This window comes from Bos taurus, chromosome 9 (assembly GCF_002263795.3).
Source record: "Bos taurus isolate L1 Dominette 01449 registration number 42190680 breed Hereford chromosome 9, ARS-UCD2.0, whole genome shotgun sequence".
NCBI classification, from domain to species: Eukaryota; Metazoa; Chordata; class Mammalia; order Artiodactyla; family Bovidae; genus Bos; species Bos taurus.
This window is the reverse complement of record NC_037336.1, coordinates 15,671,427-15,684,390: the sequence shown is the minus strand read 5'-3', so window position 1 is coordinate 15,684,390 and position 12,964 is coordinate 15,671,427. Positions and strand designations below refer to the sequence as shown.

Genomic DNA, 12,964 nt, shown 5'->3' with positions numbered 1-12,964 from the left:
AGGTGGACAACTTAAATGGCTCATTCCAAGTGGTGGGAGCTGCACCCACCCCCAGCTCTATGGCTTCTGGTCACATTGCTGATGATAAATGACCTGAACTTCTGTTGGTCTGGAATTCTCTTTGTTTCTCAAAACAGAAAGCTAGAGAAACCCAGATGCGGACCAGATGGGGAGTGTGGGAGGGTAAATCATAGGAATAAAAGTCTCCTAACTAGGTTTCTCATACCTCATTCCTCCCCACGACTCACAATCCTTTTTCTCTGCCTGGCAGTCAGAGGGTTTCTTTAGAAAGTCAGATGACGTCAACTTCTGTTCCAAAGCCTCCACTTGCTCCCCATCCCTCCAGAGGGCAAAATCAATATATTGCAATTGCTTATGACCGAAATCATCTAACTTTTTAAAAAATCTAACTTAATCCCCTAAAATAATTTGTAAATTCGGTGCCCCCTTGCATGCCATCACTTCATGGCATGTAGTTGTAGAGGTGACTGCAGCCATGAAATTAAAAGACGTTTGCTCCTTGGAAGAAAAGCTATGACCAACCTAGACAGAATATTAAAAAGCAGAGACATTATTTTGCCAACAAATGTCCATCTAGTCAAAGCTATGGTTTTTCCAGTGGTCATGTATGGATGTGAGAGCTGGACCATAAAGAGAGCTGAACGCCGAAGAATTGATGCTTCTGAACTCTGGTGTTGGAGAAGACCCTTGAGAGTCCCTTGGACTGCAAGGAGATCCAACCAGTCCATCCTAAAGGAGATCAGTCCTAAATATTCATTGGAAAGATTGATGCTGAAGCTGAAGCTCCAATACTTTGGTACTTTCACATCAATATCTGATTCAAAGAACTGACTCATTGGAAAAGACCCTGATCCTGGGGAAGATGGAAGACAGGAGAAGAAGGGGACAACAAAGGATGAGGTGGTTTGATGGCATCACTGACTCCATGGACATGAGTTTGAGCAAACTCCAGAAGCTGGTGATGGACAGGGAAGCCTGGTGTGCTGCAGTCCATGGGGCTGCAAAGAGTCAGACATGACTGAGTAACTGAACTGACTGACTACATTCTTCTTCTAAAGTTTTCATTATAAGCTTAAATAATTGGATACGGTGTAAGTTTGGTGAGCTGTAAATATCGATATTGAAAATAAAACAGGAGTTAGAGCATTCTCCCGTATACGGTGGAATCTACCACAGGCTCAATACTTATCATCAAACACTCTTTACAAATGCATGAACACCTCTTCCTAACAGCAGGCAATGTCACATGGTCCCTCTCTCTCCACACACCCACATTTCCATCCCACTTCTCGCTGCAGAGTCTTATCTTAATGTGATTTATATCATACTTGAAAGTCTGTTATGGGGTGCTTGAAGATATTCCTCAGTAACAAAATATACATAAATTGAAGTTAATTATTTTAACTTATTTCCTAAGTAAATAACTTATTTTACTTATTTTCAGAAATCTCTTCTGGATTCAGTTATATTTATAATTATTTTTAATATAGGATTGATTAAAGTAAGTAGATGTAAATTTGACAAAAGTTTTTATTTTTTGTACTGACAGATGCATGTAAGCTCAGATGTTCGGTTTTGGGTAACTAATGTTTATGAATACAAAGTTAGGAACAAGGCTTTGGAAAGAGCCAATTTAAATGAAGAGCCTGTAGCTTAAGCTCTCCTAACCTCTGCCCTGGAGAGATGGGATTGCTTTGGTGCTGTTCCTTTCCTCTGTTAATTCATGTGCCATTATTTGTTATTTCTATTATGCGTTGTGAACATTAGACAGAACTTAACATCAATTTGATCTCTATTCTTTTCCTTAGTTTCGCTTAACTGCTAGGAAAACGTGAAACATAAATAAGTAGACAGGAACAGATGGAGTTCTGTTATAGTGATATTCTTATTCTTTAAGTTCCTCTGGCATTTTAGGCTAACAATCACACCATGATCTGATCATTATTTTTAATGATGTATCAGCTGTTGACTCCATTAGGACTTCTAACGCAAAGAATCACAAACTGCCCTACTTGCAAAAACTGTGTGCTATCCGTCAACCAAGTTCCCTCCCTGTCTTAACCTCAAACACAATTATTTCAAACACCCTTTGTGTGGCAGCCCAGGGGCACCATGCCACAGAAAGATCAGGGATGGGGGAGTCGGGCAAGGATGCTGGCCAAGGGGGAGATGAGGAAGGAAAAGTCGTGTCCTTAGGGAAATTTAGGAAAGCGTGCTAGGAAAGCTGAGATCTAGACACTGAGTGTTTAAATATATGTGTGACTGTTAACCCCTTGGAAAATCTGCAGATCCAGCCAGGTACCCAAGGCCCAGCAGAAGACGACTGGGCTACAAGTCCTGTACCCTCTGTGTGCCTCTCACCACAGCCTTCTATGTTCCACCTCTGTGACTCTCAGCCTTGCTCTGGCCACAGCTGACCTGCTTGCTAGTCTTTCAATGCACTCCCTGTTCTTCAGCCTTGGGGCCTCTTCCCAAGCTGTTCAAAAGTCACCTTGATCATGAGGACTTCTTCAACCACCTTATTATAAATAGCAGTCACCCACACATACACATTCCTATCTCCCTTCTTTTATTTTTCTCCCTGGTGATATATATACACCTGGGAGTATTTCTCCCAGGTATATATTTCTCCCTGCTCCATATATACTTGTTGAATGCGTTAATCTCTATGGGCTGTAAGCTAGTGTGTCAACATCAGCCATGACAGAGCCCTCCATGTTTAGGACTGTGTTTGGGTTGGGAGAAGGGCATCTTCTAAGGATGTGGCATCTTCTAAGGCATGCTGCCTTCCAGTGTGCCAGGAGGCGGTGTGGGAAGCCTACCGGATCTTTCTGGATCGCCTCCCTGAGCCGGGGGAATACCAGGACTGGGTCAGCGTCTGCCAGCAGGAGACCTTCTGCCTCTTTGACATCGGGAAAAATTTCAGCAACTCCCAGGAGCACCTGGATCTTCTTCAGCAGGTCAGTTCAAAGACGGTATGTAAGTTAGTCCAAAGTAGCTCCCAGGCCTCCAGCCCTGTCCCCTTTAGAATTAGTTTCCCCAGGGTATGGGTTGGTTGAAGAAATGCTTGGAAAGATCTGAGAAGGCCAACGGTAAATTCATTTCTGCAAAATAACATTGCACAGGCAGGTTGAAGTAAAGTTAAAGAGAAAGAGGAATGAAAATAGACTCTGGCTCTTCGGTTGGCATTATCTCTTGGTAAAATGACTTTTTATCTTTCTGCAGAGAATGAAACAGAGAAACTTCCTTGAGAGGTAAGTACCCAAAATAGAGTGCAGCATGCTCTTGACTTTTGAAGGATCACACGATGGAGTGAGACTGAGCTATTATGCCTTTATATTATTTCAGCTACTGAGATCTGAGTAGGTGATTCTGACAGACAATTTGTGCATGTATTTTGCTGAAGATAAATGAGTATATAAAAGGGAAAATGGATAGACCTTATAGACTGAGATAGATGTTTGCACTACATTTGCAGATGAAAATGAATGCAATACCAGGTGACAATTACCTAATATGGTTTTTTTTACTTATAAGACATAGAGCAATTAAAATAGTTGTTTTTAGAACTGTTGAAAAATATTAGTTACATCGGAAACATATTTAATGCAATCAGAGAGCAACCTGAATTTTGAACTCTCATTTGGTATTCTATAAAGTGTTAGTATTTCTCAAACTAAATTACTGAAGCACTGAGCTATGCCTTCAACAAGAACTGAATATCAAATAAGAAAATCGAAATGAAAAAAAAAAAAAGCAAAGGAAAAGTACATTCGATAAAATGATTAAAGAAGAGACATGCTGTTGCCAAACTCTAAACTCACAAATCACACACATTATATAACATTTAGAAATCTAAATCTGAAGATAATAATGCTGCAGAGAGAGACACAAATTGGGCTATAGGGATTACTGACAATGCTTTTCACATTTGTTCCTTCATTTCTGCTCCCTTTGCCACCACCTGGTCCAGGACCTTTTTAATTTACATGGTGAAAAAAGTCAAATCTGGTCTCCCTAACAGGTTTTCCTGCCTCTAACCTCTTCCCCTGCTTACCTTGCATAACTTCCGCTGGATTTGTATGTCTGAGATAGGCCCTTTTTTGCACTGAACTTTGTTCAAAGGCTTTTGAAAATATTCCTGCATCTTCCTCTGGCTCTTAGGATTTTCCCCTCCCCACCCATCTCCACCTGCTCTGTGCCAAGGGTTGAGCGGGAATGATTGCCTCGCTCACCTCCCCTGGCCTCTGACTTCTGAGAAGGACCAGCCAGTGGGGGGCAGGAGACCAGAGGGCAGAGCAGAGTGAGGTGAACGAATGCATCACCTCCTGCACCCGCCGCCTGCAAAGTCTTCCGGACGGCTGGCCTCCTTCAGCCTCCGCCCAGCCCCTGTCAGGCAGCCCTCTCTTCCCACGGAGCCTCCGGGTCTCTGGTTGACATCACCGCTCCATCTCCTCAACCCTCCTGGATGAAGGGAGCTTTCAGCCCCTCGCTGTTACCAGCCATGGGTTCTGCACTCACCCTGTGGTTGCTCTCACACTTGTCCCATGACTTAGCAAGGCCTTTATTACACTCTGAGTGAGCTATCTGTTCCCTGTTAGGACCTCCCCTGAGGGAGAGACCAAACTAATTAATCAAAGCTTTCACCCCCTGACCTTTCCAGCCTTGTCTCCACAAACCGTGACCCCACCACAGTCACCATGACACTTCCCCACCGTGTCCAGCCCACACCCTGCCCATCCTGGGCTCTGACTGCGGTCTTCCTCTCTGTCTGGAGAACCTGCCTTCTCCTCTCCACACATCCAAATCCTGCTCTCCTTTCAAGCCCCCTGGAGAGTTCCACCTCTCCATGACCCTACAACAGAGGACCTCGCTGTGACTTCTGGTCTGCCGTCAGCATGAGCTACTGTTTGGATCAAACAGTCCATCATGGCTATGTTGCACAAACTCAGACACCATCCTTTGAGACCTGATAGCTTACAGTAAGAAATCATTCAGTACGCTTCAATAGATATCACTACTGCTACCCCTTTCTAAATAAAGCTTGCTAGAATGGGCCAACATTATATGCAGACAGCCCTATAACCATGACCTTGGGTTTGCCCTTGGATATCATCCACACTCACAGTCCCTGGCACTGCAAGCCTACCCACAAGTCCCCAGCAGGTCACCATGGTGGGCAATGATTATGTCCAGAATAGGGATTTAATACACCTGCATTATCCAAAAATCTATCCCTCTCTCATTATCGTAACCACAAGAGTTACTTTATCAGATAAACTTAATGACTCTCTGAGTTTGCAGGTTTGAGGGTCTGAGGTTTTAGAAAAACTGTTTCAGTCATAGTTCATGTGACCAATTGTCTTTGATGTCAAGGACACAGTTGCAGCATAGTGGAACTATAAAGTTTCAAGCCCCCCAAACATTTGTCTACCATGAAAATGCTCCCCAGGACTACAAAAAGCCAAGGTGCTCAGGAAAAACCCTGGAGTCAAAAATAATTTTTTTGGAAGTTGTTTGAATTTTTCTTCAATGAAAATGTATTACGAGATTACTTTTGTGATTAAAAGAATAGGTAAACCTAGTTTTAAAGTATACTTTCTCTCTAATTTTTAGGTCTAAATACAAGAAAATGTGTTAAATGTGTTTCTTCTGTTGTCATCAAGCTCCTTTTCACCACCTGTTTTTTATTTTCTATTGTGCTAATAGAAAAGATGAAGTAGTCACAAAGGAGACCTTAGGAGAGCTTGGTCAAACCCCTGTGTCTTCAACAGGTAAGCTTGGATGTCCTCATTTCATCTGCTTCTGAACCTTAATTCACATCATCATGAAAGCCTGTTATTTGAAAAGCAATCCTTAATTGAAGTTGACACAGTTTATAATGCACTGCTTCAAAACTGACTATATTTCTAACTTTATAATTTAAACTCATAGCATGAATCTTAGAAAATATAGGAAAAAATAAATGGAAAACCAAATCACCCATTATCCTACCACTTGGAGGCAATCATTACCAATATTTTCCAACAAACAAATTCAAGATAAGATATCTTTGTGACCTTAATATAGTCACAAAAAGAAAAATTAACCAGGCCTCATTCGGCAAAAACCACTTAACTAACATGTCTAGGGAAGCACCAAGCTTGGGTCTTGGAAAGGATAATGAGGAATTTAAGTGGGATCAAGAGTGTGAGTTATATTTTGCCCAAGAACACATATATGTGATCCTGAAAGAAAATGAGTTCTGATATCTGTAATTTCCAGAGTGACAGGAAAAGCATGTGACATCGTGACCTTGTTCTACTTTAAACTCCTCCAGTCTCAACGTTGTTCTTTTTAAAATTTCCACAGACGTTGCCAGTGTCTCACCCGGGCCCTTGCCTCTCCCTACCGATGACACACTGCTCAACGAAATCCTCAACTACACCCTCCCGGACACCAGAGTGCCTACAAGAGTAAGACGTTCTCAGACTCAATCTAGCTCTTCACATGTCTGCTTGGTTTTATTAGTAAAACAGGGATGGGCTGGCCATTCGCTGTCATCAGTGCTACCCCTTTCTAATTATTAAAGCTTACTAGAATGGGCCAACATTATATGCAGACAGCCCTTTAAACATGACCTTGACTAACAGGACTTTCACTTAGCGTTAGAGTGAATAAATGATGGATGAATGAATGAATGCGTCTCTCAACTCATCAACAAAGTCCTTTCCCCACCAAAGTGTGATCCCACCCTGACAGCAAGGACAGAGGCTTTTTTCTCAGTCATGTAAATAGTCCAGAAAAATATCCAAATGACTGAAATCCTGCATGTCAAGATGGGGAAAAATTAAAACAGTGTTTTCTGGCAAAAAGCAACTCTGGCCACCACCCTGTTTGAGTGAAAAGGCATTCAGGATGAGAGGATTGTTAGGGAATTGAATGTTGGTTGTCACTAAAGGGGGACTTTTTAATTGACTACCTGATTTGGGCTTCTCAAGTGGCTCCGTGGTTAAAGAATTCACCTGCAATGCAGGAGATGCAGGAGACACAGGTTCAACCCCTGGGTCAAGAAGATCCCCTGGAGGAGAGCATGGCAACCCACTCCAGTATTCTTGCCTGGAGAGTCCCACGGACAGAGGAGCCTGGCAGGCTATGGTCCATGGGGTTGCAAAGTGTCAGACACGACAGAGGTGACTGAGCACGCATGCACAGTCGATTTGCATTGTTGTGTTAGTTTCAGGTTTACAATATAGTGGTTCAATATTTTTATACACTCCATTTAAAGGTACTACAAAATAATGGCTATATTCCCTGTGCTGTATGATAAATCCTTGTTACTTATTTATTTGATACATAGCAGTTTGCATCTCCTAATCCAAAGGAGGAGGAGGGCATGGCAACCCACTCTAGTATTCTTGCCTGGAGAATCCCCTGGACAGAGAAGCCTGGTGGACTACAGTCCATGGGGTCACAATGAGTTAGATGTGACTGAGCAACTAAACAACAACAATCAAAGGAGGATATTTTCAACCCCTCCAAAAGGCTTTGGGCCCAGACAGTGCAGAAGCAGGCAAATCTCGCTCCCTTTGTTCCAGTGGTGGAGTTGTGGAAGCGCCAGGCAGGCAGCAGACCCAGAAGAAGGCAGTAATATAAGGCTCTTGTGCCCTTTGTCCAAATCAGCCGAGTCCAACTCCTGGTGACCCCATGGACTGTAGCCCACCAGGCTCTTCTGTACATGGAATTTTCCAGACAAGAATACTGGAGTGGGTCACCATTTCCTACTCTGGGGGGATCTTCCCAACCCAAGGAGCAAACATGCATCTCTGGAGTCTCCAGCATTTTCAGGCAGATTCTTTACCCCTGGGCTGTCTGGGAAGCCTCAGTAACGTAAGGTGGTTGTTGTTCTGTCACTCACTTGTGTCCAACCCTTCATGGTCCTCAGGCTTCTCTGTCCCTCACTATCTCCTACAGTTTGCTCAAACTCAAGTCCATTGAGTCAGTGATGCCAACCAACCATCTCGCCATCTGCCACCTCCTTCTCCTCCTGTCTTCAGTCTTTCCCAGGATCAGGGTCTTTTCCAATGAGTCAGTTCTTCACATCAGGTGGCCAAAATATTGGAGCTTCAGCTTCAGTATCAGTCCTTCCAATGAATATTCAGGACTGATTTCCTTTAGGATTGACCAGTTGGATCTCCCTGCAGTCCAAGCGACTCTCAAGAGGTTTCTCCAACACCACAGTTTAAAAGCATCAATTCTTCAGCAATCAGCCTTCTTTATGGTCCAACTCTCACATCCATACATGACTACTGGAAAAACCATAGCTTTGACTATATGGAATTATGTTGGAAAAGTGATGTCTCTACTTTTTAATACACTCTCTAGGTTGGTCATAGCTTTCCTCCAAGGAGGAAGTGTCTTTTAATTTCATGGCTGCAGTCACCATCTACAGTGATTTTGAAGTGAAGTGAAGTGAAATCACTTAGTCGTGTCCAACTCTTTGCAACCCCATGGACTGTAGCCTATCAGGCTCCTCCATCCATGAGATTTTTCAGGCAAGAGTGCTGGAGTGGATTGCCCTTTCCTTCTCCAGGGGATCTTCCCAACCCAGGAATCAAACCCAGGTCTCTCGGATTCCAGGCAGACGCTTTACCGTCTGAGCCACCAGGGAAGCTGTAGTGATTTTGGAGCCCAAGAAAATAAAGTCTCTCAGCGTTTTCATTTTCTTCTCCATCTGTTTGCCATGAAGTGATGGGACTGGATGCTATGATCTTTAGTTTTTGAAAGTTAAGTTTTAAGCCAACTTTTTCACTCTCCTCTTTCATCTTCATCAAGAGGTTCTTTAGTTTCTCTTCACTTTCTGCCATTAGAGTGGTATTATCTGCATATCTAAGGTTATTGATATTTCTCCCAGCAATCTTGATTCCTTCTTGAGCTTCATCCAGCCTGGCATTTTGCATGATGTACTCTGCATATGGGCTTTCCCAATAGCTCAGCTGGTAAAGAATCTGCCTGCAATGCAGGAAACCCCGGTTCAATCCCTGGGTTGGGACAGTCCCCTGGAAAAGGGAAAGGCTACCCACCCCAGTATAGTTCACGGGGTCACAAAGAGTCGGACATGACTGAGCAACTTTCACTTTCACTCTGCATATAAGTTAAATAAGCAGGATGACGTAAGTAATGTAAGGAAAGGGCCCCAAATCAGAACCTGGATTTTATCCTTATGCTGCCACTGTGATAGGTCTACCATTCTCTGCAGTCTGTGAGGCTTCTCGGGCCCTTTCCTTTTCCTCTGACCCTCCCTCCAAAGCACAGGTCAAAGTCAGGAGGTAAGGACAGGAAGTTCAGTCTCATCAGTTCCACATGGAAACAGAGATAAGAACCCTGCAGACCATTCTTTCTGGGTTTTAGGCTGGACGACTGTAGACCTGATGGAACTATTGCCATGAACAACAAATTTCAATGCTTTGTTTTTCTCAGAAATACTGGTTTACCAACAGTGAAATCTGCCATTGGAAAAAATTAATGAGATTAAGCATATTCACTACAAAATTTCTAAAAACTCCAGTTTGCCTTCTCTTTTCTCATATTAACAGTGTTTCATCTCCTTCAGAGTCTGATATAGGTCCCTCCTTCTGCAGTAAATATGCTCCGAAGGTTTTATTCCACATTCATCACATCCTCCTCTTAACATCCTTTTTCCCACCTACATCTAATTCTTTCATTCAGCAAACATTGGGCTGTACATAAAGATACTAAGATGAGCAAGACTTAGTCCCTGCCTTCAAGGAATTTATAGTGCACATAAGGACAAAAAATAAGTACTGTGACTGAAGATGAAATCAATAAGCCAAGACAGGTTACTGAGGACGTGACCTGCCCCGTCATACATATTTCCCAAGAGTTTTATACAGAAATGGTCTCACGTTTTTTGCTGTGGGGGACTCAGTGAAGTGTGAGAATCACACTGGATTCAAGGGGATTATTTGTGGGATGACAAGATTACCATTAAACAAAACCTCTATATAAGTATATCAAAGGTACCAATGAGCGATTCAGATGTTATTCACCAGTACAAAGGTTCAGAGAAGGCGAAGATTTCCACCCTAGATGATAGAGGAGATATTATTTTAAATGAACCAAAGGGTATAAAAAGTAAAAAGTAAACAAGTGTGTGTGTGTATGTTTGTAAATGCTTCCACAAGAGCATACAGTCATAAAATGACAATGTTCTTGAAGACTCTACGTAATTAACTCATTACAGCTCTGATACTTTGTCTCTCAGTGAAATTCAGAGGCCAATTCTAGTTAATAGGACTTACTCTAAAAGCACTTAATGCTTCATAACCCTCTTCTTGAGACAATAGCAATGCATACATATTATATGATGTAACCATTTGCTTATGCTTTACAGTAATAGAATCACTTCTCTTTTTTCTAACTCTAACACAGGAAAGAAAAATAGAATTCACTGATGCTGCTGAGGATGCACTGGAGCAGAAAGTAGAGCTAAGTATCTCTCTGGCAAACCAGAAGTTCAAGTCAGAGCTGGATAACTCCCAGTCCCCGTATTACCAGGAGGTCGCAGCCAAGTCTCAGCTTCAGGTGAGCAAACCCACCCCACACAACCAGAGCCCAAGGTGTGACTTAGATCTGGGAGCCCATAAATCCCTTCTACTCTTCTTCTGGCGATCAAGCATTCTTTTTACTCTTATTTATTTATTTTACTTTTTGACCGCTTTCACCCATTTCTGCTCCCCTCCACCCAGCTCTGCCTCTGACAGTCACCAGTCTGTTTTTTGTATCTATGAGCCTGGTTTGGGTTTTTGTTTAGGTTCCACATATGCGTGGGTTCACTCAGTATTTGTCTTTCTCTAATTGATCTCACTTAGCATAATGCCTTCAAGATCCGTCCATGTTGTTGGAAATAGCAAGATTTCATTCTTTTCATAGCTGAATAATATTCCATTGTGTGTGATATATTCCATCTTCTTTATTCATTCATACATTGGTGGCACTCAGGTTATCTCCATATCTTGGTTATCGTAAATAATACTACAGTGAATATGAAGGTGCATATATCTTTTCAAATTAGTGTCTTAATTTTCTTCAGATAAACCCCAGAACTGGAATGAAGTGGAATTGCTAGATCATATGGTAGTTCAATTTTTTAATTTTTTGATGAATCTCCATACTGCTTCCATAGTGGCTGCACCATTTACACTCCCACCAACTGGGCACAAAGGTTCCCTTTTCTCGACATCCTCTCCAACACTTGTTATTTTTAAAAGGCATTTTCCAGGGTGATAAGTGGAAGAAGTGATACGGTCCCCATCAAGATGCTCTCCCAAGATGTCTCTTCTATCTCTGACCATCATCATAGCTGCCTGTTTCTGACTAAATTAAAAGCTCTTCAAACGTCAGTGCTAAACTTGGCATCTATGTGCTATGATAAGCCTCCTGCCTTCCTTTCCAGCCTCCTCTTAACACCAGTTCCTCACATCCCCCTTTAGACTCCACAGAAATGAAACTGCTTGCAAATCTTTTATCACCATTAGTCTTTACACGCACTGCGTCCTCTCTCTAGAATGCCCTTCCCTGAGTCGCATTGTACAGACTTCATCATGAAGTGTTCTCCTTACCCATCCCGGGCTCAATGCCTCTTCTCTGGGCTAACACCCAGGGCTCCCTGTCGTCACAGCACTGATCACCCTGTCTTGAGATTGTCTACTTACACATCTGTGGCTTTCGTGGTCTCCACTCCTCTCTGCTTCTCAGACGCCCTCACCAGCACCAGAGCATAAGCTTCCCCCTGAGGTCAGGAACTGCTTCTTTCATCTCTGCCACTTGCCTCCAAATACAGAGCTTTGCAGGCAGTTAACTACTCAGTAATTGTCTGCAGAAATGCAACTGAAAATAGAAGCACCTGTGAGATTAGGTAACCATGAATTACATTTCTGAACCACCTGGGTGTACAAGCATCTTACTCAACATAGTCAGGGAACCACCGGTACCCACTTCTCGTACTTGGAGAATTCAGTGCTCCCCTCCTCTCAGCTGGTGAGGAGATAAATAATGAAATACATTCTTAGCCTCCAATCTCTTCCTGCATCAGCATTCAGTCAACAAAATGGTAAAGAATCCTTTCTACAGACTTCAAAGAGAAAGCATCAGTGTATTTATGGACCAGAGAAGTACTGAGGCATGGATTAGTAGATAGCATGAATTAAAGAATAGTCTGTGAACTTTTCCATTTGCTCTTTGAAATATTCTTTTCAGCAAATCCTCAGGAGAGTCAGAATATTTTAAAATTGGATAATTGGCCATAGACTGTCTTCATCGACCTGTTGTTAATTCTCTAAGCACCTAAAACCACCTGATGTAGAATAATGCAGATAAATTATAGTTTTTTCAAATCTTAGTTTTAATCTTTGTTTCTGCCCACAAGGTAGTCATGAGAATTTGGGGATCACTTCCCTGACCTTGGATCCCTCATTTAGAAACTAAAGATGACCTTGAAGTCCCTTTCCAAGTCTAAAATGCTCTGTATCAAAATAGTAGCACTGTTCTTAGTGTTTTATATATATATATAAATGCATTTCATTTCTCACATGATTCTATACTTAAAGTAAAATCATTTCTCTTTTTGACAAGTGAAGATACTGAGGTGCAGGAGGATTAATTAATTCACCCAACTGACAGAGTCAAGTTTCAGACCCAGACAGCTTGACTCCAGAACTCCTGCTCTTAACCACTATGCTATACTCTCTATTTTTCCCAAATAACTAAGTGTGGGAAAGGATTTTGCATCATCAGCAAATGCACATGCCTCTTCTAGCCTCTGAAAAATTTGTCCGCCAAAGAAGAGTATGTATTGCTGAGTCTTGTCCCAAAGACCATCGCACCAGTCCTCTGGTTCCACTTCCACGGTCAGGGGACTGCTTCTGCTCAGCCTTCTGTTCCC

General features: G+C 42.4%; 1 protein-coding gene across 1 annotated transcript in view; it reads left to right on the top strand.

Moving 5' to 3' along the window:
* The window catches only part of IMPG1 (interphotoreceptor matrix proteoglycan 1), a 162,877-nt gene that overhangs the window by 38,044 nt on the left and 111,869 nt on the right, over positions 1-12,964 (top strand). The window contains 5 exon segments of the mRNA NM_174362.3: positions 2,815-2,981; positions 3,247-3,275; positions 5,731-5,795; positions 6,373-6,476; positions 10,453-10,605. Of these exon segments, the coding sequence (NP_776787.2) occupies positions 2,815-2,981; positions 3,247-3,275; positions 5,731-5,795; positions 6,373-6,476; positions 10,453-10,605 (518 nt within the window).